Raw genomic sequence first — 26472 nt, 5'->3', positions numbered from 1 at the left:
GTTTTTTAGTCTGAAGTGTTGGAAAGATTCTATTTCCCTTCTCTATAGTAAAAGAGACAATCTGTATTTTACACAACTGTTCTTTATTGAAGGGATCAAGTAATTTTAACACAATCCAATAAACAGGAATGGTTACACACACAATGACTCATCTGCTGTGGGTTGCAGTACAGGAAATAACAAGCACAAAAAAAACGGACTCTTATACTCTCCAAAACTGCCACAAGGGAAGGTATTAAACATGAAGGGAGGGTGACGAGGGGAGTCTGCAGATAAACTTGACAGCTTGTTTCCTTCCCTCGGAATGGAAAGGACTGGGGCGAAAGCTTAGAAGGGACTAAGGTATCTGCAGTATTGAGTCAAAGCTGGCTGCTGTTCCCCGGTTGTATTCAAATAGGTTTTTTTTTTTTTGCAGCCGGCGACTTAGCAGGGATGAGAAGGATCACTTTGTTTCCCTGATCAGCGTTGGTATGTGCTGCCTGACAGTGGATGATGGCAGGTCACTCCGGCAGGTAGTAGAAGCAGACAGACACACAGATGTTACTAGGGAAGCAGATGTCAATACAGAAGTAGACCAGACGCTGTTTACCTGGACCTTCAGAGAGAGAGAGAGAGGGTTTGTTACTAAACAGGCAGTTTGGTAGCGAAGACCAACAAAACCCAAGTGGTGTAAAGTAAAAATAGCAGTGAGTTCAGCCTAAAGGTTGTGCTTCTTATTTACTTCTGGCACACTGCAAAGGTCACACAGCACTTCAGTTTAGCATTATGCTAACTAACTGTAGCAGGAAGATCACTAGTGCAATATCTAACCCTTACTATAGCAGAGAGCACTGATGGCTACTCTGAATCCCCAAGTGAGTAAAGCTGGAAATAATGTATAATTAACAGATGGTAGTTGGCTTGCATACTTTGGGGTTTTGCAGTGATGAAAAAAGTACTCAATTGTCATACTTGAGTAAAAGTAAAGATGACTTACTAGAAAATGTCAAGTAAAAGTCGCCCAGTAAAATACTACTTGAGTAACAGTCTAAGTTTACTGCTGCGACGCTGCAAAGGTCACACAGCACAGTAGTTTAGGATTATGTTTCTCACTCTGCCCTATTCTGGAAAGAGCTGCCAACACAAAGACACAGGGAGCAAGCCCCCCCTCAGTCTGAGGAACTTGTTTTACAAAAGAGCCCCTGGTCTTTCCTTTGTATGAAATATGACGATTTATCCCAGAATTGAATATAAAATTGGACCCACTTTAAAATAAAACAGTCCACAGTTACATGTACATCATTGTGTGAATGTGTATTTAGCATGTAGCTATAAATGTGAAGAAGGGTACTCACCGTCTTGTCTCCTGGTCCAGTGGATGGAGCTGTGTCGACACAGGGCCTGTAGAGGCTCCTCCAGGGTGGACACATCAACCTGACTGCCCCCCATCACCCCCAGGAACTCTGTCTGTCTCTGGGTCTCATTCCCCAACAACACCTCCTGGCAGAAGAGGAACACATTTTTCTCTGGATTATGAATGATGAGAGCAAGCTAAAGGGACAGCAAAAGAGGAATTATGATTGCACTGCTTGTGAGGTCACCTCAGTGTTTTTACTAACAACAAATACAAGTTGTGTCAATTAAGATTATATATAAGGATAGAACAGTGTGCTTTGGCAGACCTGAAACTCAAGCTGCCATTATAGAGCAGTGTCTCTATTAGATCACTTCAGTGGTCTATGCCAGGTTATACACTCAACCCTGCATCATTCGCAGCTGAACTCTGGTCTCTCTCATTTGGCACAATGGCCATTTAGTAATTGCACCATTTACACTGGTGATGAGTCCGATAGGGACCACTTAAAGTACCGTTATGCCTGAGCGAGCCTTCTAACAGTCCGATTCCCTCCACTCTAAAGAGCATTATGCTGCAGAACAGATATTTTGCTCTCAGAAAGGCCCAGCCTTTTCTATGTGGATGAAGTCTATCCATTAAATCAGACACTTAATGACCACAATCAGTGGGTGGTTCTCGTGCTGAAGTATAGTTCTACGAGATACTTAATACCGTGAGAGTCAGAACTCAAATACAAACACAAACGACTATGTTTCTATCAGATAGCATGAGAAAAGGATAAAACACTTGGGATTTTGGCATACGTGGCATATTTCTCTTTTGAGTTTATATGCAACTTAAGTCTGTACAACCACTTAATGATTGAATGAGTCCAGCTGCACAATGGCCCATAACTGTGGGGTAATGAACCGGTAATTAACTAATGACATGAGTAATCATACACCAGCTCTTGTGAATAAATGAATTATCCTAGGCCCTGATAACCATGATTCAATCTGATATGAGCAAGTAATCGACTCATAAAGTAAAACGCTAATGGGCCACAAAATAAAATAACTAACAAATACCCAGCAAGGACACTGGTAGATATCGACATCGCCCTGTAGATACACAGTACCACAGCAGAAAAGCAACCCATCCATTCTGCAATGACCATTGACATTGACCAAACATAGCAAAAAAATCACACCTTATTAAAGATGTCCACTGTAGGACTGGCCCTTCCCTCACTAACCAACCATTGTCTCGCCACTTTCTCCAGCCCAGTGAAGCCTTAACAAACCCAGTAGTCCCCAGACAGAGTGGCCATTGTGCAGATCTGAGCCTCACTGCTGTCCCAACCTGTAAGGGGATCCAGGGAAGAGAGAGTTCTAGGAGGATCAGATGCCCTGAGGAATTCAGTCCTGGAGAGACACTACACTATAAACATTTAAGGCCTTGTTCGGCCTATTACCTCCCACTCGTTCTCTGGACAGGGAGAGGAGAGGGATGCTAAAATCAACACTCCTAAGTCCAATAGGGTCTGGCTGGCCATGGAGTGAGACAGAGATGGCACTAAGCTATGAGTCACTTACAATTATCCACCCCCACTGCCAACTCACACATTAGCAACAGTGTAAGGTAACAGGGCACCCTCAACTGAGAGCCGGCTGACACAGTAGGGTGTTTCTGCGTACTCTTTAGTTGTTGCCATGCCAATAAGTCCCTATGTGACATATTTCCTTCGCATGGTAACAGGCTCATATAAAGTGAAATCCAAAATAGTATATTTCATACACTGTTATATGTTGGAAGGGTGAAACATCTTTACCGTTTGCATTGACTGCTGGAGAAGGGACTGCATGTTTTCATAGTCAGATTTCTCCATCTTACTCAGGTAGCAATTCTCCTGGTTCATAGGTTTGTAACATATCAAACCCTGCACAAACAAACATAACACAATGTCAGTTCAGCACCCATTGGAGCTCAGTTCTAGCATGGGAATCTGTTTCTAGACAACCAGCCTTTTACAATGCAACAATGTGGAATGAGGAAACAGAAAGGTGCACTGCAGCTTGCCTCAGTTCAATACACTTTGAACAGGTCTGCTTCTTACATGTTTGACGTCAAAGAGCACGGTGTATGTGTGGTTGGCCGGTGAGGTCACAGAATAGGTCACCAGGTCGTTGTGCTTGTCCACCAATGCTGATTGTTTGATCAGGGTTCCAGTCAGATCCGGAACTGTGATTCTGACAACCTGTAAGGACCACAGTAGAGGGATAGGTTTACTCAGTGTAAACTCATCATCAACATTGTGATTGTACAAGTGTGAGCGAATATTTTGTACATCAACCACAGTCATGTGTGCATCTACGTTAGATTTGGCTACAACACCTCGCAGTTTTAATGCCAAATACAAAGCAACATGTTCCGACAGGTGAATCAGGTGAGAGTTGTGTCTCCCACCTGTGCGTCGGGCTGTCTGACCCATAGATGCCCCCTGACGCCGAGGGCGATGATGACCAGGAGGAGAGTGGCACTGAGGGTCACCCAGAATGCCTTGTGTGGGAACTGGCAGGACACTGTTGGACCCTCGTCCTGAGGAGACATACACAACAACAGCTTATCACAATCTACATAGCCACTTGTCTGGGTGAGTGTCTGACTGTTTCTGGATTCAACAACATTGTTGACTTCAACAAGTTTGTTAAAACTGAAATAGAATGGAACACTATACCCTATGACAGTGATCACCAACTGGATTCAGCCGGGGGATGATTTTTTTCTTGAGCAAATAGTCAGGGGAGCGGAACATAATGACAAATAATTTGTAGACTTCAAATTGACCGCAAGCCCAAACAGATATATTTAACTAAAACAATAATTTCAAACCTTGCTTACATTTGTATACAATCATGTCTCTCTCTATATAATGCTTGGGAATATTAGGGAAAAGATTTGCAAAATTTCAATCACTTGTAGCTGATTTCCTGGTATTTTTTGCTCAGAAAACTTGGGGTGCCAAATAAAGCCGCCAGTTGGGGACCCTGCTCTGTGAGTGTTGCACAAATAACATTACCACAACTTAGTCTTTCTATCTGTATGAAAATAACTTTTCCAAGAGCAACAAAACCATTGAGGCTAATAAAAAAAAATCTGACTTTTGCCACAGATCATTTAAGCCACCACTGAGCAAGGTACAGATGAGTCCCACTCCTACCATGCGTTGTGAATCCTCCAGCCCGGTGGTTTCTAAACGTTTCCAACACCTCACCATCCTGTGTCCGGTGACTTCTCTTCTCTCACTCCGACTTCACCCTTCTTCTCTCACCTATCTGCATCGAGCTGCGGTCATGACCAGCACCGAGTGAGACGCTCTGCGATACACCTGGCCAACTTCTCTCTCTCGCTCTCTGAAAACCTGTCTCCCCCTCTACTCGCCTACCTCCCCCTCACACAGACACACACGTGACAGTCCAAACCCTTTGGCCGGCTACCCTCACCTTAGACAATGGACAAAGGGGTGAGACAAACTCACCTCTGTGGACAGGCTCGGTCATCGGCCATGGCAGGGTGATATGAGGAATGGACTGAAGGACCGTCCAGTCGATGAAAGGCCAAGGTGACTTTAAGAGCTTCTGTGTTAATAACACCAGGGTCCAGCACAGCCCGCTGTGTTGAAGTTGACACAATCCACAGGGAAGCCTTTAATTTTGGAAAAGGTATGTTTATTTTTTATCAGTGTTTGATTGACTTGAGTCAAGGCGAATACTTTTTCAAGGACAGAGGATGATACAGTAGTTTGATTATTGTATTGGCAGTACAGACAATCTAACGTATTATAGACCCTTAATTACTAAGAAGACTGACATTATGTTACATTAAAACACACTTAACAAGATCATTGATTATTGTGCAAACCCCTAACCTTCTAATTGAATGGGAACAAAAGGTAGTTCTATTTTTACATTTACAATACATCAGGATACAATAAGAGTATAACCCAGTTTATGTATACTTCCTCACGTGAATGGGTAATGTAAATGGCAATAAACACAGCATTGGTACAGTGAATGAGAGTGGACAACATAAGATATATAATTCCTGATGAATTGTCAGTGCACTCCAGTTTACTGTATTTCCGCATAGCTCTCTGCTTTAGATAAATATTGAGTGACGTGATTTTAAATGTATGCACACAGATGAGGGAAATACCCAAAAGGAGTGTGTACACATTTCCTCCGACTGTGTTTGAGATCATTGCTACAGAGGGATATTGAGCAAAGAACACAGGCCTTGCATAGCCCTTCTTCTTTTTCACCCAAACACACAGCACATACTTCACTACCATTTCCTGAACAACTCTTTTGAAAAAAAATATCGAAATCCATTTATCAACACTGGAAATCAGGAGTGGCTTACCCTCGTCCTGGAGAGCTACTGGGTGTGCTGGGCAGGCTTTTGTTCCAGCCCTACTATTTGTTTCCTTTTTTTGCTGCTGAATCTATGTGGTGCATTACAGCAGGGCTGGAACAAAGGCTTGCACACCCAGTAGCTCTCCATGAGGAGTCGGCTACACCGGCTGTATATCTTGAATATACATATTCAGCCATAGCATACTGTAGTTAAAATAACTTTAATATAGGTTTGTTTTGTTGCAGTCTTAGTATAATCGAAGCAGTTGATTAACTCTCTGTACCTTCCTGAATTTTCACATCCGTAATCCGGAAACAAGCCTGGGTTTTCAGACGCACACAGTCCTTAACGGTCCTTTATAATTAGTCAATATTAATCTAATTATCATCTATCAAGGCTAAAGTCTCATTGAGATAAAAACCTATTTTTCTTTTTACTGGTTATCCTTGTAGAGCAGGCAGGAGTTCTGCAATACTCTCTACGTAGTAGTCAGGCACCATGCCAAGGCGTTTTGGACAGCCACTCTCCTGATGGGCCTCAGCGTCGGCCACAGTGGACACCCCGGTCAGGGTCAGTAGGGTCTTCAGGCCACAGTTGGACCCCAGCAGGATGTCCGTGTCCAACCGGTCCCCCACCATGAGGCAGCGGGTGCGGTCCAGGCCGAACTGGCTGGCCACACAGTCGTACATGAAGTGGTTGGGCTTTCCCACCGTCTGGGCCTGGCGCTGGGCTGCGGTCTCCACAGCCTTCAGGATGCAGCCTGTCCCTGGTGGAGACAGAGAGGGGAAGACATTTAGTGTTGTTGACACATGCTTAAACATACAGTAAGAGATGAAAGATCTGACTTGGGGCAGTGGAAAACCCCTCATGTTATCGCATCACACTGGCTCGCTGTAAGCTACTAAAGATCATTAACACACCACTCATGTAGCCTCCCTGTATGTAAGCACTACGGACTATGCCACAGAGGTCTGACCCGTTGTGGCACAGATGGTGTGCACTCCATGTGTACGGTAACCACAGTCTTGTTGGTTAATACTCCAGCTGTTGTCTCTGCACAGCCAACATCCTACTTACCTGGGACAGCTTTGCCTCCTTCCAGGGGCAGTCTGGTGTCAGTGTTGGTTCCCACCAGTAGACAGTCAGGGTTGTTGAGGTACTGTAGGGCTCTGTTCAGTTTCATGTAACTGAAGTGCTCATCAAACCCAACAACCACAGCCTTCACCTCAGGGTCCAGGGGCACATTTGCCCAATCGATCTGGACACCTGATATCGGATCAGGCCCCACACCTGTCTGCTGGATCCCAACCTTTTCTAGTTCCTTCCTCATTGCATTGCTTCCTATGAGATACACTTTGCCCTGTAGTCTGGAGACATGTTTTAGGTACATTGCAGAGCAGTATGCCGTTCCAAACACTTCATCTTCAGTTGCGTTGAATCCCATCAATGCCATTTTGTCTGCATACATCTTTCTAGTTTTAGTGCTGTTGTTGGTGACGAAAAACACTTTCTTTCCATTCTTCTTGAGCAGGTTGATAACGTCAGGGGCGCCAGGGATTGCCTGATCCCCTCGCCAGATGACACCATCACAGTCGAAGAGGACACTGTCCACAGAATCTAACATTTGCTTTATTAAGGGACCGTTCAGCCGGGTGCATTTTGACACAGCCATTGGGAAAACGGGTGCGTTTTGTTCCTCGATCAGTCAGTGTCCAAAAATAACTGGCTAGCTACTGTATGCTACCACTTTCTTGCAGACTAGCCACGACGTTTAGCGAAAAATGTACGAGAACAATCTCCCCGAAGAAATATGACATTAAAATTAAGCACGAGTACTATTTCGTTTGATCTTGCAGTTGAATCATTTGGTGTCTTCAATAACGATTTATTGCGAAGTTTCCTGACCTTATATCATTGCATCAAATCCATACTGTAACACACTTCCGCACCGGTTTAAAGTGACAGGAGCATCCATGTGCCCTCTTCCGGGTTCCTTGCTAGGTTCAATATATACAGGTTAAGGGTGCGTTCGTAAATTAACTTTGGCTATGTACGATTTCAGAGCACTCTCGTCTGTGTGCAAGAGTGCTGAATAACGGATGCATTTACAAACGTGCAACACGTTGAATATGACCATTGTCAGTAAACGTCGGCAAAAAAACGTAATTAAATTGTTACCAGCAGCACAGCTACAGTCACCAAAACGATATGGATAACATGAAAACAGCCTAACCAGCTCTGCTAGGGCGAGTAAAACGGTCAAAGTGAGGTGTTCTCTCATTTGTGTCTGGAAGCAGCTAGCCAACTAGCCACTGTCAGCCAGTTAGCTGGGTGCTTGACTGCCGTTGTGAGGTCAGAACGCTCGGATCAACACTACTCCTCCGTCAGAGCGTCCAATGTGGCTCTGAACGCTCCGAGAGATCAACGCTCTGAATTTACGAACACCAACAGCGCAATTTACGAACACACCACCTAGGTTCCTTGCGGATCAACTTCACACTCCCCCATCAGCTCTGGGACGCAAAATAGTGTTATGTCTTGAGACATTTTATTTTGGAATGTTGAACATTTCAAATTCGCAGATCATTCTTCAGTCAACTGACAGATGATGCAAGACTCACAAACGACCTGGAGGATTTACAAACTTTTACAAAAGTATTTTAGTATGCAATGTATGTTTAGCCCAAACAATATTTAGTCCATATGAAGAAATATGTTAATGACATATTGTTTTATATTATGCAGACTCTGGTTAGCTATCTAGTAGCTAACAACTGTCATTAGCTAGCACAACGGACCCTGTAGCACACGCTGTAGCACACGCTCCAGCAGGTATATCTCTCTAGTCACCCCCAAAACCAATTCTTTCTTTGGCCGCCTCTCCTTCCAGTTCTCTGCTGCCAATGACTGGAACGAACTACAAAAATCTCTGAAACTGGAAACACTTATCTCCCTCACTAGCTTTAAGCACCAACTGTCAGAGCAGCTCACAGATTACTGCACCTGTACATAGCCCATCTATAATTTAGCCCAAACAACTACCTCTTTCCCTACTGTATTTTATTTATTTATTTATTTTGCTCCTTTGCACCCCATTATTTTAATTTCTACTTTGCACATTCTCCCATTGCAAATCTACCATTCCAGTGTTTTACTTGCTATATTGTATTTACTTTGCCACCATGGCCTTTTTGCCTTTACCTCCCTTATCTCACCTCATTTGCTCACATCGTATATAGACTTGTTTATACTGTATTATTGACTGTATGTTTGTTTTACTCCATGTGTAACTCTGTGTCGTTGTATGTGTCGAACTGCTTTGCTTTATCTTGGCCAGGTCGCAATTGTAAATGAGAACTTGTTCTCAACTTGCCTACCTGGTTAAATAAAGGTGAAATAAATAAATAACAATTATAGTAAAAAAATGATGTAGCTAGCTAGTTATATCTCTGAAAGGCATGTTGTTACTTTTTTTTTCAGTTGCCCATTAAGTCCATGCGGGATCAGAAAAAGGAGAAGGGATCATGTCAAATGTCTCAACCTCGGTGATAGCTCAGCCATCACCATCTGATTATATACAGATGTTTCAAGACATGTTGAGTCAAAGCTGATCTACTCCAACAGCTGACTGCAGTTATTGTCTTTTCTGTGCAGTTTTATTTAATAGAGAATACATCTAAATGTTACATGAAAAAATGCCCAAATAGCTGGTGGATTAGATTTTTTTTGTTTTGTTGATCAACCTCACATGCTGCAGAGTAGACTGGATTTATCTGAGTGCTAACCTCTATTCATGGGTATGCTGATGAGGTAAATTATGAATGGATGCTTGTATCTGCTTTTTGCTTTTACATGTGCTTTAATAGTTATTGTGTAATGAACATGGCCTATTTCTCTTTTGTCAGGATATAAGGATGGAATACATGTCAACAACTCCGACTCAATCAAGGGAAGCGGTCACCCAGCAAATACAAGTGAGAGCAGTGCATCCAAAAATGAACAAGACACGTTATGTTAATTTCTTCCCATGAGAACAGTGCTTAACTGACTCATTCTATTTTCAGACTGGACAAAGAATACAACTTCCTATCTGGTGTCAAACATTAAGCCCTCGTGGATGGTAGGGCTTTCTGCTTCAGGTGAGCTATTCAGAATTAAGTTACAAGAAAATAGCAGGGTAGAGGCAGTATTGTTATTGATGTTGCTATATTTATAATGATACATAACTACATACTTTCCAGCAGATTAAGCAATAGAAGCTCTGAGATCCCCAAACAAGAGATGACAATCTGGCTGTAAAGACTTGAAGATAGTTTGGAGCCCTATAACACATTTACTAAGTTATTTTGTTGCTTCTGCCTTTGTTATTTGTCAATAAATCTAGATTACTTTGATTTGGTGTGCAGGTCAATTTGTGCTATGGATGTGCATGAGTTCTGGAGTGAGTGATTAGGATTTAGAACTAATAAAACATCTCAAGACATATTTCCAAGACGTGTCTAAAGACAGTCTTAGATGTCTTCATTTTAGTCTTAAAACATCTCCAGATGTCACAAGACATGGTTGGTGATGGCTGGGTATGTTGTGCAAGCAGCGAGCAAAGCTCCAAATGCATGTGTGTATACACAGCAAGCATTGAATGAAAATGAATTACCTGAAGGCATGATATGCATCCTTGCTTCCTCTAATACACAATTAAACTTGATAGGCATAGACCATCTGCAAATTCATCTCAAGGAACAGACAACAGGGAAAAGGTGTATACAGAAGCTTTATTGCCAGTTAGAAAAATATTTAAGATCCCCCAAAATTCACATACCAACAACCATATCTTTAAAAAATAAATACAAATGACAAACATTCAGTACTGTAGCTAGTGGGCCTATAAACTGCCTCTGTTGAACTCAATTATCTTTTTTCTGCACGGGACGGAGGGGGAAAAATATCTCCCCCAGGTTTCTAAGCACCCCTCTACTATAGAACCACCTTTTGGACTGGTCAGAGGCTGGCAGACCACAGAAGTGGTCAGGTGAGGGGTGGCAGTGCTGGCAGACATTCCCTCGTCCCTTGTACCACTCGTTGGAGGTCTGGTTGACCAGAGCTAGGTAGGAGTGGAACATGGTGTAGCCTGCCAGGAGCAGGAAGACGAAGACCAGGAAGCCCAGCATAAACACGATCCTGGGGAAGGTCAGGAACAGGTGCTGGGGAGAGGCAGAGGAAATATACACTGAGTGTACAAAACATTAACACCTGCTCTTTCCATGAGACTGACCAGGTGAATCCAGGTAAAAGCTATGATCCACTTCAAATCAGTGTAGATGAAGGGGAGGAGACAGCATAAATAAGGATTTTTAAGCCTTGAGACATGGATTGTGTATGTGTGCAATTCAGAGGGTGAATCAGCTAAACAAAATATTTAAGTGCCTTTGAATGGGGTATGTAAGTAGGTGCCAGGCGCACCGACTTGTGTCAAGAACAGCAATGCTGCTGGGTTTTTCCACACTCAACAGTTTCCCATGTGTATCAAGAATGGTCCACCACCCAAAGGACATCCAGCCAAACTGTGGGAAGCATTGGAGTCAACATGGGCCAGCATCCCTGTGGAACGCTTACTACAAGGTGTCGAATAGTCCAAGCCCTGCCAAATTGAGGTTATTCTGAGGCGAAAATGAGCTTGAGGGAAGAGTTCTTAATGTTTTGTACACTCAGTCTATATGTGGGAAGTGAATTTAAATTAAAATATAAAAAAATAAATAGTACATCTGTAAACTGAGACAAAGTGTGTAGTGATTTCTGTGGCACATTAATGGAACTAGATAGGATTTAATTCATGACATTCATATTTAAATTAATTAAATCAGACTTGCTGGGTTTAAACAGGCAGAAGGAAATACTAACTCCATGTAAACATCAGGCACCGATATCATTGTATGTGTGTCTGTATGTCCAGTCTTTCACCTGTATGACAAAGAGCATCCCTGCCTGCTGTTGCTGCCCATCATCATCTATGTAACGGGCTTGTAGGATGCCTGACCGCACCACAGCGTGCAGTAACATGTCCACCGTCAGTAGTGCCATGTCTGCTGCCATGGCACACACACTCAGCAGGTAGAGAAGGAAGTACCGGGTGTTCTGAGCGCCGATGCAGTTGTTGACCCAGACACAGTGGTGGTCGAAGCGCTGCACACACCTATTGCAGACTCCTGGACAAAACAAGGGGAACACATTGGCTATTCAATACAGTTTAGAGACAATAATAGTAGCAGTTATACATTATTATGTAACAATGCATCTTAGGATGTTATACGCTGTTCTGAGAAGTAAAGTTTATAGACTGTACTATGCCTATATAGTAGACATTCAGAGGTACAGTATTAGAACTAATGCCTGCGACTAAAAGCCAAAGGCCAATCTGTACTACTTACTACAGTGTTTTGAGCGAGCAGGTTTGACCAGCTGACACGTTGGACAGCAGACTCCTGGGTGGAACATCCTCTTGTCATATGGGTATACCTGGAGCTGACCAGCATGGCGCTTCTTTGTAACTGTACCTACAGAGAAAGAGCGTACTTAATTATATTCATGGTGGGATTGTATTGCACAATACAATGTGCATCCATAAGAGTTTATTAAAGTACTAGCAGGAGCCTGCTCAGGTGTCATGATATTCCTCAGGAGGAAACTTTACAGAACGTTCACTTCAGATAATGTATTATGTTGTGATTTTCTGTCTACCAAATGGGCCCTACTCATGTGTTATAGTTGACTTACCAGGTTCCCTTCTAATGCAGAGGTAGAAGAAGCAGGATTTGACCACCAGTAGAACATAAGGGACTGATAGGCTAGAGAGAGTGGTGTCCATGTCCCTGCAGTATCCAAACACCTCATAGGTGAACTCTGTGTACACGGCCCCCTCCAGTAAGATATGGAGATAGATAAACATTCTGTTCCTATGAGGAGACAATGGCAGACAGTTAATCAGAGGGACTGTGTTTAAAAAATATATATATTTTCAAAATACATTTTCAAAACTAGAGTGACCCCATTTAGTCAACAGGCTGTTGTTCAACAGATCATTTTTTAGTCGGGAAGTTGCAAAGAAAACAACTAAATTCTGCCATGTCTTGATTGACACCTGTGGACTAAACCATTGCAGGGATGGCACACCAGTAGTACATTTCCCTTTAATTCCCATAATTTCTAATCTACAAAATGTTTGTTCAGTTACTGTAATTCTGTTAATGTCATATTATTATTTTACAATTCTTATTGTCAAATGACAACTTTGTTTGCAGAGCACACAACCTAGTCTACACTTGTGAGAAACAAGTTTAGGTTTGTTTCATTCCATTTACGAGTTATCAAATATAGGCTTATAAAATGTGCCCATTTGGGGATCTGATAGTATTTCTGATTGTCTTAACTCACCACCACTAATGAGCTGTAGAGCTTCTAAAAATATATATTTTCAACTCAAAACAGCAAGTTATTTTTATTTTTCTACATCCATTGAGGATGACAATAGTTCCTCAATCTTTCCAGCTCTCTCCCTTGCGATAACCACTCGGTCGGTGTAAAAGAGAAAGAACATGTAATTCTCTTATCAGGTGGAAAAGTCATAATAGACCTACCTGAAATTATTATCCTTGTACAAATAGCCTACAACTGTGTGTGTCCAGAGCTCACTGGTGAGGGAAACTGAGGGTCCAACATATTTTATACAATGTTGCAAGTTTGTTATCAGGGCTGAATGGACCAAGTTGATACAATGTTTTAAAGTTCCTTGCAGAAAGGCCATGCATAACCAATGTTTATTTTATTTCACCTTTATTTAACCAGGTAGGCAAGTTGAGAACAAGTTCTCATTTACAATTGCGACCTGGCCAAGATAAAGCAAAGCAGTTCGACACATACAACAGAGTTACACATGGAGTAAAACAAACATACAGTCAATAATACAGTAGAAAAATAAGTATATCTACAATGTGAGCAAGTGAGGTGAGATAAGGGAGGTAAAGGCCATGGTGGCGAAGTAAATACAATATAGCAAGTAAAACACTGGAATGGTAGATTTGCAGTGGAAGAATGTGCAAAGAAGAGATAGAAATAATGGGGTGCAAAAGAGTTAAATAAATCAATACAGTAGGGAAAGAGGTAGTTGTTTGGGCTAAATTATAGATGGGCTATGTACAGGTGCAGTAATCTGTGAGCTGCTCTGACAGCTGGTGCTTAAAACTAGTGAGGGAGATAGGTGTTTCCAGTTTCAGAGATTTTTGTAGTTCGTTCCAGTCATTGGCAGCAGAGAACTGGAAGGAGAGGCGGCCAAAGGAAGAATTGGTTTTGGGCGTGACCAGAGAGATACCTGCTGGAGCGCGTGCTACAGGTGGGTGCTGCTATGGTGACCAGTGAGCTGAGATAAGGGGGGACTTTACCTAGCAGGGTCTTGTAGAGGACCTGGAGCCAGTGGGTTTGGCGACGAGTATGAAGCGAGGGCCAGCCAACGAGAGCCAGCCAACGAGAGCATACAGGTAGCAGTGGTGGGTAGTATATGGGGCTTTGGTGACAAAACAGATGGCACTGTGATAGACTGCATCCAATTTATTGAGTAGGGTATTGGGAGGCTATTTTGTAAATGGCATCGCCGAAGTCGAGGATTGGTAGGATGGTCAGTTTTACAAGGGTATGTTTGGCAGCATGACTGAAGGATGCTTTGTTGTGAAATAGGAAGCCAATTCTTGATTTAACTTTGGATTGGAGATGTTTGATGCGAGTCTGGAAGGAGAGTTTACAGTCTAACCAGACACCTAGGTATTTCTAGTTGTCCACATATTCTAAGTCCGAGCCGTCCAGAGTAGTGATGTTGGACAGGCGGGCAGGTGCAGGCAGCGATCGGTTGAAGAGCATGCATTTAGTTTTACTTGTATTTAAGAGCAATTGCAGGCCACGGAAGGAGAGTTGTATGGCATTGAAGCTCGCCTGGAGGGTTGTTAACAGTGTCCAAAGAAGGGCCAGAAGTATACAGAATGGTGTCGTCTGCGTAGAGGTGGATCAGAGACTCACCAGCAGCAAGAGCGACATCATTGATGTATACAGAGAAGAGAGTCAGTCCAAGAATTGAACCCTGTGGCACCCCCATAGAGACTGCCAGAGGCCCGGACAACAGACCCTCCGATTTGACACACTGAACTCTATCAGAGAAGTAGTTGGTCAACAAGGCGAGGCAATCATTTGAGAAACCAAGGCTGTCGAGTCTGCAGATGAGGATGTGGTGATTGACAGAGTCGAAAGCCTTGGCCAGGTCAATGAATATGGCTGCACAGTATTGTTTCTTATCGATGGCGGTTAAGATATCGTTTAGGACCTTGAGCGTGGCTGAGGTGCACCCATGACCAGCACTGAAACCAGATTACAGAGAAGGTAAGGTGGGATTCGAAATGGTCGGTAATCTGTTTGTTGACTTGGCTTACAAAGACCTTAGAAAAGGCAGGGTAGGATAGATATAAGTCTGTAGCAGTTTGGGTCCAGAGTGTCCCCCCCCTTTGAAGAGGGAGATGACCGCAGCTGCTTTCCAATCTTTGGGAATCTCAGATGACACGAATGAGAGGTTGAACAGGCTAGTAATAGCGCTGGCAACAATTTCGGCAGATCATTTTAGAAAGGGTCCAGATTGTCTAGCCCGGCTGATTTGTAGGGGTCCAGATTTTGAAGCTCTTTCAGAACATCAGCTGACTGGATTTGGGAGAAGGAGAAATGGGGAAGGCTTGGGCGAGTTGCTGTGGGGGGTGCAGTGCTGTTGACCGGGGTAGGGGTAGCCAGGTGGAAAGCATGGCCAGCTGTAGAAAAATGCTTATTGAAATTCTCAATTATAGTGGATTTATCGGTGGTGAGTGTTTCCTAACTTCAGTGCAGTGGGCCGCTGGGAGGTGCTCTTATTCTCCATGGACTTTACAGTGTCCCGGAACTTTTTGGAGTTTTTGTTGCAGGAAGAACATTTCTGCTTGAAAAAGCTAGCCTTGGCTTTTCTAACTGCCTGTGTATATTGGTTTCTAGCTTCCCTGAAAAGTTGCATGTCACGGGGGCTGTTCGATGCTAATGCAGAACACCATAGGATGTTTTTGTGTTGGTTAAGGGCAGTCAGGTCTGGAGAGAACCAAGGGCTATATCTGTTCCTGGTTCTACATTTCTTGAATGGGGCATGCTTATTTAAGATTGTGAGGAAGGCATTTAAAAAAAATAACCAGGCATCCTCTACTGACAGGATGAGATCAATATCCTTTCAGGATACCTCAGCCAGGTCTGTGATTTATAAAAAAGATCAGTGGCACCCCCATAGTTCTACCTGCAAGCTGCAATGTTTTAATTTGTTGGCTTTTTTATGTAGGCTATTTTTTACATAGTTGGCAATGTCAATAGAAGTTACTTCTAGATTTGTATAGCCTCATTTTCATTATTAATCACACATGACAATGATTTTGCGATACGAATACTTTATTAAAAAACAAATGAAACAGTTCCACAAAAATGTGAAAATCATAACTGGCACGCAGATCAGTAGAAATGGTCAAATAAATTGGCACTCCAAATGTAGAAGGTTGCTGACCCCTGGTGTAGCCCATTTCCGACGATTTTGGGAGGGTAATGGCAGAATCTGCCAAGTCCAGCAGTAGTGGGAGGTGGTAGTTCGGGAACATGTTTTTTTCTTGAGGTTAGGCTCTCTCTGGCTCCCTCGAGTCATTTGTGTGTCTTAATTATTTAATCACTGTCTGCTTAAAGCGTCAGACAAGCTCAGTAGACTTCATATAGCCTTGTTGATTTTATTAAAACACATAGGGTGTGTCTATATATGGGAAACTACACGTTTTAAACCAGTCGATTGGTTGAAATAACAGAATACTGTTTTTATTCGGGACAGCCCTAAAAAAATACAAATAAAAATAAAAACATTTAAAAAGTTGTGAATTCCAGGTTGTTCACTTACCGTTGATGAAATAGCATGTGCAAGGTCCTCTGTGTAAAGCTTTGAAGCCATAGTGGTGTCCAAGGTGCTATTACCTGTCAAACAAAATAAGAGCATACTTTCATAAATGAACATCTCTATGGTTATGGCTATAACTACAATGGCGCTATAGCACCACTTTGTGTACGTTTCGAGAAGTGCCGTACTCTGATACAGTCTCTTACCTTTGTCACCGAGTCGAAAAGTAAACCAAAAGGACTTTGTTGCTGACCAGAATATTTACAAACCAAGGCAATGCAGGTCAGCACAACCCCCACATAGATAGCAAATAGTGTGAGGAAATCCATTTGTTATTAACCTGTCAGAGTAGGAAACATGTCAGGAACATTGTAGGAAACAGCCTACTGTTAGATAACTGGCTGTCAAGCACTGACTGACTAGAAATAACTAACGTTAGCTAGCTAACTTATCATCATAGTGTAAGTAGATGTAATTATTGGTGTTATTCGATGATCACGAATAACACTAAACCTTTGCTAATGTTAAAAGACGCAGGTGCTCAGGTTGGTTAGCAACGACAGGTTAACTAGCTAGCTTAGCAGCTAGCTTGCTTCCTTCCTTCGACATTTCACTGCCATAGCTAGCCTAGTTGAACAGTAGCTGAGAGTTAGCTACTTATCTAATCATGACTTAATCGAGTCACCTTGTTACTTACCCTCTTTGTGGGATGTACAATTCATCATTGAAATGTGTGCCTTAACTAGCGTTGCAGTAGACTTCATTAACTTCCTTGGACCATTCTCTTGCACGGTGTGGGTGTCTTCACTTCCGTAGCATTCTTCTTCTTCATCGGTCAGATCGGTGGAGTTTAACAGCGGTTGGCATCCAATATGTCGCATTACCGCTCCCAACTGGACTATAAATCCATTATACTTTGCGATACAAAATGGAAAACTTCCGTAGCATGTGGCTAACGTTTCAAACATTTTTTTTTATAGCGCAGCTGTTCTTCTACTACTTTACATTTGAATTGGCAGATCGCAACCGAGAGTTACATATACCGCCACCTATTGTACTGTAGTGTTAGGCCGGTGAAAAGGGAAGAATAATTGCCCTGTCAACTAAGCCTACACCTATTAAAACCTCACCACTATTCCACTACTTGGCCCTATCTGATCCTACACCAGCCCGGCTGCCTGGGAGGACACCAACCTTAATAAACCAACCTTTCTGAAGCACATGTTATTCCTCTCACTCTCTATTAGCCTCTGCCTACTCACAAGGGAGCCTCTTAGGATCCCTCGCCTTGGACCCATCTTCCTCTACTACTCTCTTTACTGCCTCAGCATATGACACTGAGCTGATCCTGGCAACCTCAACCTGTCTTTCTCTCACCAGACACTTCTAATCTCCAACACTATGGGTCCCCTACAGTTAACACACACACATTTTCCCACCGATACTACACATTCTTTTGTCTCAGGCCCTCCTGCACACTTCTCACATCTAGGAATCTCCCTCCTACACACTGCTGCAACATGACCATAAGCTTGGCACTTAAAACACCATATTGGGTTCAGGACAAATGCTCTCATGGGATAACTGACACATCCTAACTGGACTTTGTCGGGTAAAGACTCAGCATCAAAACTTAACAGGATAGACAGTGTCTTCTCTGTTTCACCACGCACTCCACCGGGTCTGCGTCACACCAAACTGCGGGAAGTCACAGACACCGGGAGTCTTCCATTTTAGTTGATCCTCCTCAATCCTTAACACCACCCCAGTTATCACTCCTTTCACAGTTCTTGTCCCTAGGCGTGTGGTGCAGAGCGCCTGCTCCTTCTGGACGGAAGAAACTGAAAAAATCATCACGAGTCCACTTCAATTTACTTTCACTGACTCAACAGTCCCCAAACTCTTCTTCACCCAACCTGACACCAGATATGGATCAGTCAGAAGGCAAGGATCCATTCTCTACAAAAAATCTCACTCCTACTGGGAAAGAAACATCTCTGTCATCCTTTCCTTTCTTCCCACTCTTCACAGGCATATCAAACTCAGCAGCTCCGAATCCGCTCCTCCTTCAAACTCTATGTCACTCTCATCAGTCTCAAGTTCTGAGCTACTAAATTAAGTTTTTCCATTTTTGTACTTCTCTCTCAACATCCTCTCTTGTCCCAGGTTTGTCCCCTTTTGTTTCTTGAACTTCTCCACTTTCTTCAAAGCTACTGAAATACTGTTTTCCATTTTTGTACTTGACACCTATCCACCTCCCGTTCTCGACCTCCATATTCACAACCCACAGGACTCAAACTACCAAAAAGTCCCTTGTTTCTCAGAACATCTACCATTGCTCTGTAACCTCCGGGACGATTAGCACAGCTGTTGCTGGTGTGACGTCAAAAAACCTTAGTGTTGCTTCTCGGCTTATGATGGATTGTTACTCGACACATTGTAAACAAATGGATACATTATAAGTCATTCATGATGGATATTTTATGTTATGCATGGCAAGGTTTGTTGTTAGTCATTTACAGTCAAGTTCCTAAATTCAATTCAGTTAGACTAAAATGCTTTAGACTTTTTTGACTTTACATTAACTCAAGCTTTTTTGCAAATTGACTACACATTGAAAATTCATGAATAAGTAGAAATGGTCACCATTTTACCCCATTTCAATATTGTGCACCTGCTCCTCAGTTTCACACAAAACAAAATACATCATGATGACACAAGCTGTTGGATCTGGTTGCTGGGCTTTGCCTGCATTTTCAAACAGGCCCTGCTCTCATGTTACACATTACTGTTAGTGAGAGGAGTGTTACTTAGAGGCACTTGCTCTGTAGTGTATTCCTTCATCTTCTCAGGGACTTGAAAGGTAAGACTGCATCTTATTCTACTCTTTCTGAAATAATAATGTTGGTTGTAGACTCCACAGTTTGTTTAGTGTTGGGAATCTCCACATGTTCTTCACTTCCACACTGAGTCACCAGCTGCTTCAATTTAGGCTGTTGTTACATGATGATGGTTTCCGCAGCTATCAACTCTCGCAGTTGTATTCATTTGTTTCAGTATCTAAATGACTTGGTTGAATATTGCTGTCGTTTTGGTCTCGTCGGTCTCTGCTTTAAACAACGTAATGTTTTGCCAATGTTGCTGAATGAACAAATAGCCCGGTACCTACCGACCAGGGTGGGTCATCTTACCTCAGGCTCAGTGACCTGTATAATGTCACTTGCTCTCACTTGCTCTTCCTTATTACTCTATACATGTGAAGTGACCATCTTGAGCGAGGTGTAAGATGAGAGTTTGGAGATACAAGTATGGCTGGAGAATAATTCACCTGGCCCTGTATGTATAACCAGGGCTGTGCTGTTTCTTTAACTTAAATATGACATGGGTACTTCTGCACTTCTGCTGTTTTCTGTTGGAAAATAAATCATTTATGTAGATGTCTTAGTATACACACTAGTGTACAGTATTTAGGCCAATTATAGGCCATGTCTTATTACTGTTACTACATTCATTTGTTATTACTATGCTATTACAATGTTATTACTGATTTCATTTAGAAGAAAAACGGAAAACTACTCTCACAGTAGCCCTGTCGCTGTGCTCCATAAAGTCCCTCATCTCCAATAAAAGTCTCTCTCTACAATGAACCCCTCTCATTAACCCCCTGCTATTTTGTGTAGGTTTATTGTTACACCCTCCTCTGATCAGTAATTCAATTATCCGGATTGTATGTGTGATGAACCTTTTTCGTTTTGAATTCATGTACTGCACATGCACTGACATACTGTATATACCACAACTCACTGGCAGTGCTCAATTACTATTGACTGAGGGCCATGTGACTAACTAACTAGCCTGCTGATTGCCCCTATGTTTCCCAATACTCTATTTCACTGTAAATTACACCAGGGACAGGTTGCTGCAGCAATGTTTTAAAGTAACCCAGATCAGAGGCATACATAGGCACCACTGAGTCCGTGTGGATATCTCCACAACCCTAACCCTAGTGAAGGGGGGCATGTGTCCCTGTCCTGATGGGGGGTGGAGGGGGAGTTTAAGATTCAGCCTGTAATCCCACTAATCCAGAGCAAAGTCTTAAATTGCCCCTGCTCCTTCTCAATGGGACTGAGCATTGTGGCACACACTTATACACCAGCACACATACACTACAATACACACCACACATATTAACGCGCCCAGGCAGACGCTCCAATTAGTGTGCTCATCGACCCCTCGCCGATCGACACACACACAGTGATTCTGGGCCAGTCTCCGTCCCTTGGAGAGGTACCTAGCCGTGAGAGAGAGCAGGAAAAGAGACAGAGGAGTATTTATAGAAGAAAATGGGGCCTCACAATACCCTTTTTGGAGAGAGGTTTTATTAAGGAGCGGAGTGGAGCGAGGGTGTCCCAGTTTTATGATTAACACTGTACAAACGGGCTGGAGGACTGCAAGGGCACATTCTGAGAGGAGATGCTGGAGCAACTCTGTGTCAAGTCTCCACTGGTGTTTCATGCACTGTCACCCTTTTCTCGTGTTGAGGTGGCAATGTGGAAGACTCTGAATATAAGTTATTTTTAATTGGCAACCCCTCTTGTTTAAATGGGGGTTGTTGTTGTGGTCCGAGTTTTTTTTTAAACTCTTGTGACACAGTTAGGGAGCCAGGTTGGATACTAGCTCACATGCAGGCCACCTGCAGTTTGATCAAGTCTGATACAAGATGAAGAAATTTCTGCAGAACAAGAAAGGCAGATACTCTTTCAGGAACCAGAACAAGCCTGCCGTTCCTCGCTATCCATCTAAGGATGACTGTAAGTCTGTCTGTATGACTTTTATCGACTTGTTGAAACACATGCCTGTACTGTTTCAAGGCTTTTGAGGTTGCAAGCAGAAACTGTCTCTGTTGTAGGGTAAATGTTAGATTATCTGTTGCACATGATCAAACAGAATAGATATTTGTATAATTCTACATTTGGTATGTTTGACCAGGGACATTTTTGGAAGCAAACTCATGTAGTCATTCTGATCCTGTTTTAATGCTGTATAACTGTTATTGTTTATATAATGTTGTAAATCTGATTGGAATGTATTACCCCAAAAAGCACAATAATCTGCACTCCTAGATTTAAATGTGTTTTCTGTGTTTGGTTATGGCAGATATTTTTGCATAGAAAACATTGCTTCTTGTACACTTGAGTCATTCTCATGCAAGTAATGGAGTGGTATTATTTCCTAGCCTTCCGTCAGATAGAGATTCCGTGAACTTGGATTCACTTTGGAAGAGAGTGCTTCCCGCTCCTCAAGGTCAAGTACTCTGAGATGCCTTTGGAGTTTTGTTCGAGGTCGGCGACCCCAAGGGTTTGACAGGGGCTGAGAGCACCGCACTGCTTCTCTTATTCTCGTCTCAATCCGCAGGCGACAGAACATCTTTCAGTTGATCCTCATCATACTCCATGTGTTTCTTCATGCTCCTCTCCTCTTTGTCATTCTTATTTTATCTTGTGTAGTCATTGCGATGCCGACGTCCAATCAGTGCTGGCCAGAGGAGTTTGGCTTCCAGCTGGGAGGAAGTGGTCCTAGCTACATCCTGTCTGTGGAGGAGGGGAGCAGTGCCTACCTGGCGGGGCTGCAGCCAGGTGACCAGGTCAGAGAGATTCTAGATTCTAAGCTAAACCGAAAGGCCTAATCAGTAATTATTTCAATCCTTTATTTAACCATTATTTAACAAGGCAAGACAATTGTCAAACATGCATTTAATAGTACTACAGGTATGTTATACTACGATGTTATGATAATAGTGTAATAGTATGAACAGGGATTTATACTGGAAAAGCTGTTTCTCGGTCTCTTCCTTATACTCTCTCTGTGATCAGGTGCTGGAGATCGAGGGCCAGAATGTGTCCACTTTGGGATTCCAGGCTGTCATCGCCATCGCTCAGACCCAGAGGAACATCCCTCCCAGCATCGGAGTTGTGTCTCGCATCCAGCAGGTCTGAACTCGCTCTGACTGGGACTCACCTGGCACCATTATGTTGTAGCACAATGTTTGATACTTCTGATTGATTTTAAGTTCCTTTTTCTGTATTTCTGTTTGTGCCTACACAACTCACTGTATTTCTTATTTTTTTCGTTGTTGTATTTTACCCCCTTTTTCTCCCCAATTCTTTCGATCTTGGCTCATCGCTGCAACTCCCCAACGGGCTCGGGAGAGGCGAAGGTGGAGTCATGACCCACCTAACCCCACTCCTTAACACCTGCCAGCTTAACCCGGAAGCCAGCCGCACCAATGTGTCAGAGGAAACACCGTTCAACTGGCACCCGTTGTCAGCCTGCAGGCACCCGGCCCATCACAAGGAGTTGCTAGAGCACGATGAGCCAAGTAAAGGCTCTCCGGCCAAACCCTCCCCTAACCCAGACGACGCTGAGCCAATTGTGCGCCGTCCTATGGGACTTCCGACCACTGCCGGTTGTGGCACAGCCCGGGATATGAACCCGGGACCGTAGTAACACGTCTAGCACTACAGCATATAATGCAGTGCCTTAGACTGCTGCGCCACTCAGGAGCCCCCGACTCACTGTATTTCTGATACCTCATGTAACCTCAGAAACTGTATGGGCAATCCTGGATTTGCCATGCTAATTTCATCAGCAAAGCCATACTTTTCAATTCATTAGTGAAAATAAATTCTCTCTATCTTAATATAATACAGTGAAAGTTAAATAAGAATTACATCTCTGCTTCTCAGATGGACATCACCCCGGGTCCTGACGGTCGTTTTGGCTTCACCATTGTGGGAGACTGCCCCCTCCTGGTGGAGGATTGTTCCCCCTGCTCTCCGGCAGGACGAGGTGGCCTGCGGGCCGGCGACTACGTCATGGAGGTCAACAGGATCCCGGTGAGGCACCACGAGATGGCGGCGGCGCTGATCAAGGCGTCCCAGGGGCGTACGCTGAGGCTAGGGGTGCTGTGTCTGGGGCCCAGACGGAAAATACGCAGCAGTGAGAGTATGGATGAGATACAGCTTGAGGGAGACGGGATGAGGACGGACCGCAAACACAAGGCCCTGGAGTTCAACAGGAAGGTGAGGCTTTCTATTAAACTAACTGCTGAATGAGTTGGAGCTATTCAGGGGAGTATTGATGTCCAGAGAAAACAACATTTTGAAAGAGAATACTTTACTGTTAAAAAATAATTACGCAAGCCTACTGAGCTTACTTCCTTAGTTAGCTAGTTGGATACTTTTTTGTGAAGGTATACCATCTTTCTTTAGGGAGTCTGTGTAATACATAGGCCCTTCAACAACAGTTATTGAAATATTTCAGATTGACCAGATTTTGGGGGAGGAGCCTGAGGTGAAGGAGAAGCTGTTTGCGGTGCTGAAGCAGTATGCTGCAGAGAAGAAGGTTGATTGGCTGGCCTCTGTCCTCCCAGACATCCTCACCACTGACGAGCAGCAGACGCTCATCGGCCACATCAGGTACCTACCCTTGAGTCTCGGCTCCCAATGGTATCATCCATAGAATGTAAATAAAGATACATACTGTAGACTTAATCTGTAGTTGTGTTCAGTATAGGCACTTGAGAAAGAGGAGGTAGCCTACCACCTGTACTCCCTGCTGAACTTGACTCAGATTATGCCCACAGAGATACATTCAAACCTTCCCATTTTGATATATAGACATCCTAGTACAACCCAGGTGGGATCCAGCCTCCTAAAATCCCAATTTCGGAGTCCCAATGAAAAGTAATGGTAATCTATGGGGATTATTTTGCGATGGGTGTGTAAACAGGCTTTTCCAATTGCTAATTTTGCTGGTAGAGGGATTACGGGGAGCTTGCTTAGTGTCAAGCATTGTGAACGTTATCACAAGACCCCATCTGCTGCAGACAGGGCTCCAAGACCAGACGGAGAGCACACAACACCGGTACCTTGGTCTTGTCTTGAATCGAAATTAAGTTCAGAATCTAAAATGACACCTAGTGTTTTATCTTTATTGCCTGTGAATTAAAATGTGAATTAAAATGTGCTTTGACACCAACAAGAAGTACCTTGGTCTTGTCTTGATTTAGCTGGAGGAAGTTGTGAGCCATCCAAGTATTTAAATCACAAATACAGTCTAATAATCCGTGGAGCTAAAATCAGACCCCTTGACATTTTCCAACTTTTGTTACGTTACAGCCTTATTCTAAAATCGATTGAATAGTTTTTTTCCCCTCATCAATCTACACACAATATCCCATAATGACAAAGCAAAACCAAGTTTATAGAAATTTTTGCAAATTTATAAAAAATGGAAAACTGATATCACATTTACATAAGTATTCATACCCTTAACTCAGTACTTTGTTGAAGCACCTTTGGTAGAAATTATAGCCTCAAGTCTTATTGGGTATAACGCTACAAACTTGGCACACCTGTATTTGGGGAGTTTCTCCCATTCTTCTCTGCAGATCCTCTCAAGCTCTGTCAGGTTGGATGGGGAGCGTCGCTGCACTGCTATTTTCCGGTCTTTCCAGAGATGTTCGATCGAGTTCAAGCCTGACCTCTGGCTGGGCCACTCAAGTACATTCAGAGACTTGTCCAGAAGCCACTCCTGCGCTGTCTTGGCTGTGTGCATAGGGTCGTTGTCCTGTTGGAAGGTGAACCTTCACCCCAGTCTGAGGTCCTGAGCGCTCTAAAGCAGGTTTTCATCAAGGACCTCTCTGTACTTTTCTCCGTTCATTTTTCCCTCAATCTTAGTCTCCCAGTCCCTGCTGCTGAAAAACACCCCCATAGCATGATGCAGTCACCCCCATGCTTCACCGTTGTGATGCTACCAGGTTTCCTCCTGACGTTACGCTTAACATTCAGGCAAAAAAGTTCAATCTTGGTTTCATCAGACCAGAGAATCTGGTTTATCATGGTCTGAGAGTCCTTTAGGTGCCTTTTAGCAGCTCCAAGTGGGCTGTAATGTGCCTTCCGTCTGGCCACTCTACCATAAAGGCCTGATTGGTGGAGTGCTGCAGAGATGGTTGTCCTTCTGGAAGGTTCTCGCATCTCCATCAGGTTCTTGGTCACCTCCCTGACCAAGAACCCTTCTCCCCCAATTGCTCAGTTTGGACGAGCGGCCAGCTTTAGGAAGAGTCTTGGTGGTTCCAAACTTCTTCCATTTAAGAATGATGGAGGCCACTATGTTCTTGGGGACCTTCAAGGCTGCAGAAATGTTTTTGTACCCTTCCTCAGATCTGTGCCTCGACACAATCCTGTCTCGGAGCTCTTTGGACAATTCCTTCGGCCTCTTGGCTTGGTTTTGCTCTGACATGTACTGTCAACTGTGGGACCTTATATAGACAGGTATGTGGCTTTCCAAATCATGTCCAGTCAATTGAATGTACCACAAGTGGACTCCAATCAAGTTATATAAACATCCCAAGGATGATTCATGGAAACAGGATGCACCTGATCTCAATTCCGGGTCCCATAGCAAAGTTTCTAAATACTTAAGTAAATAAGGTATTTCTGTTTTTTTTTATAAATTAGCAAACACTTCTAAAAACTTGTTTTCGCTTTGTCATTGTGGGGTATTGTGTAGATTGATGAGGAAAACAAATAATTGAATCAATTTTAGAATAAGACTGTAACATAACACAATTTTTAACTGGAACGGAGAGGCCAACCAACCTTTCCAGTCTGTCCAGAAGGACATCATGGTCAACAGTGATGAATGCAGCACTTAAATCCAAGAGTACAAGGACAGAGAGCTGTTTGGCATCTGTGTTAGCTCT

General features: G+C 43.3%; 3 protein-coding genes and 1 long non-coding RNA gene across 4 annotated transcripts; 1 reads left to right on the top strand and 3 right to left on the bottom strand.

Annotated features, from left to right (window-relative positions):
- Nucleotides 1-108: 108 nt before the first annotated feature.
- bricd5 (BRICHOS domain containing 5) lies at nt 109-4784 on the bottom strand. Its single transcript, XM_021576136.2, has 6 exons — nt 4536-4784; nt 3782-3913; nt 3432-3572; nt 3147-3254; nt 1335-1479; nt 109-595 (listed from the first exon to the last, which is right to left on the bottom strand). Exons 1-6 carry the CDS (start codon nt 4590-4592, stop codon nt 501-503), a joined length of 678 nt encoding a protein of 225 aa, XP_021431811.1. The 5' UTR covers nt 4593-4784; the 3' UTR covers nt 109-500.
- Nucleotides 4785-5021: 237 nt separating this feature from the next.
- Nucleotides 5022-7986, bottom strand: pgp (phosphoglycolate phosphatase). The gene is made up of 2 exons (XM_021576135.2): nt 6809-7986; nt 5022-6497 (listed from the first exon to the last, which is right to left on the bottom strand). Exons 1-2 carry the CDS (start codon nt 7401-7403, stop codon nt 6172-6174), a joined length of 921 nt encoding a protein of 306 aa, XP_021431810.1. The 5' UTR covers nt 7404-7986; the 3' UTR covers nt 5022-6171.
- A 1094-nt stretch (nt 7987-9080) lies between these two features.
- Nucleotides 9081-10119, top strand: LOC110499178. Its single transcript, XR_002469930.2, has 4 exons — nt 9081-9541; nt 9637-9705; nt 9796-9870; nt 9976-10119. It is a non-coding gene; the product is annotated as an uncharacterized LOC110499178 (long non-coding RNA).
- A 365-nt stretch (nt 10120-10484) lies between these two features.
- Nucleotides 10485-17678, bottom strand: zdhhc4 (zinc finger DHHC-type palmitoyltransferase 4). Its single transcript, XM_021576133.2, has 7 exons — nt 17404-17678; nt 16913-17046; nt 16710-16783; nt 12503-12681; nt 12157-12282; nt 11690-11934; nt 10485-10932 (listed from the first exon to the last, which is right to left on the bottom strand). Exons 2-7 carry the CDS (start codon nt 17033-17035, stop codon nt 10636-10638), a joined length of 1044 nt encoding a protein of 347 aa, XP_021431808.2. The 5' UTR covers nt 17036-17046; nt 17404-17678; the 3' UTR covers nt 10485-10635.
- Between the last annotated feature and the right edge of the window lie 8794 nt (nt 17679-26472).

Source organism: Oncorhynchus mykiss, chromosome 20 (genome assembly GCF_013265735.2).
Source record: "Oncorhynchus mykiss isolate Arlee chromosome 20, USDA_OmykA_1.1, whole genome shotgun sequence".
NCBI classification, from domain to species: Eukaryota; Metazoa; Chordata; class Actinopteri; order Salmoniformes; family Salmonidae; genus Oncorhynchus; species Oncorhynchus mykiss.
The sequence above is the reverse complement of the archived record's forward strand: the minus strand, read 5'-3'. Positions and strand labels throughout refer to the sequence as shown.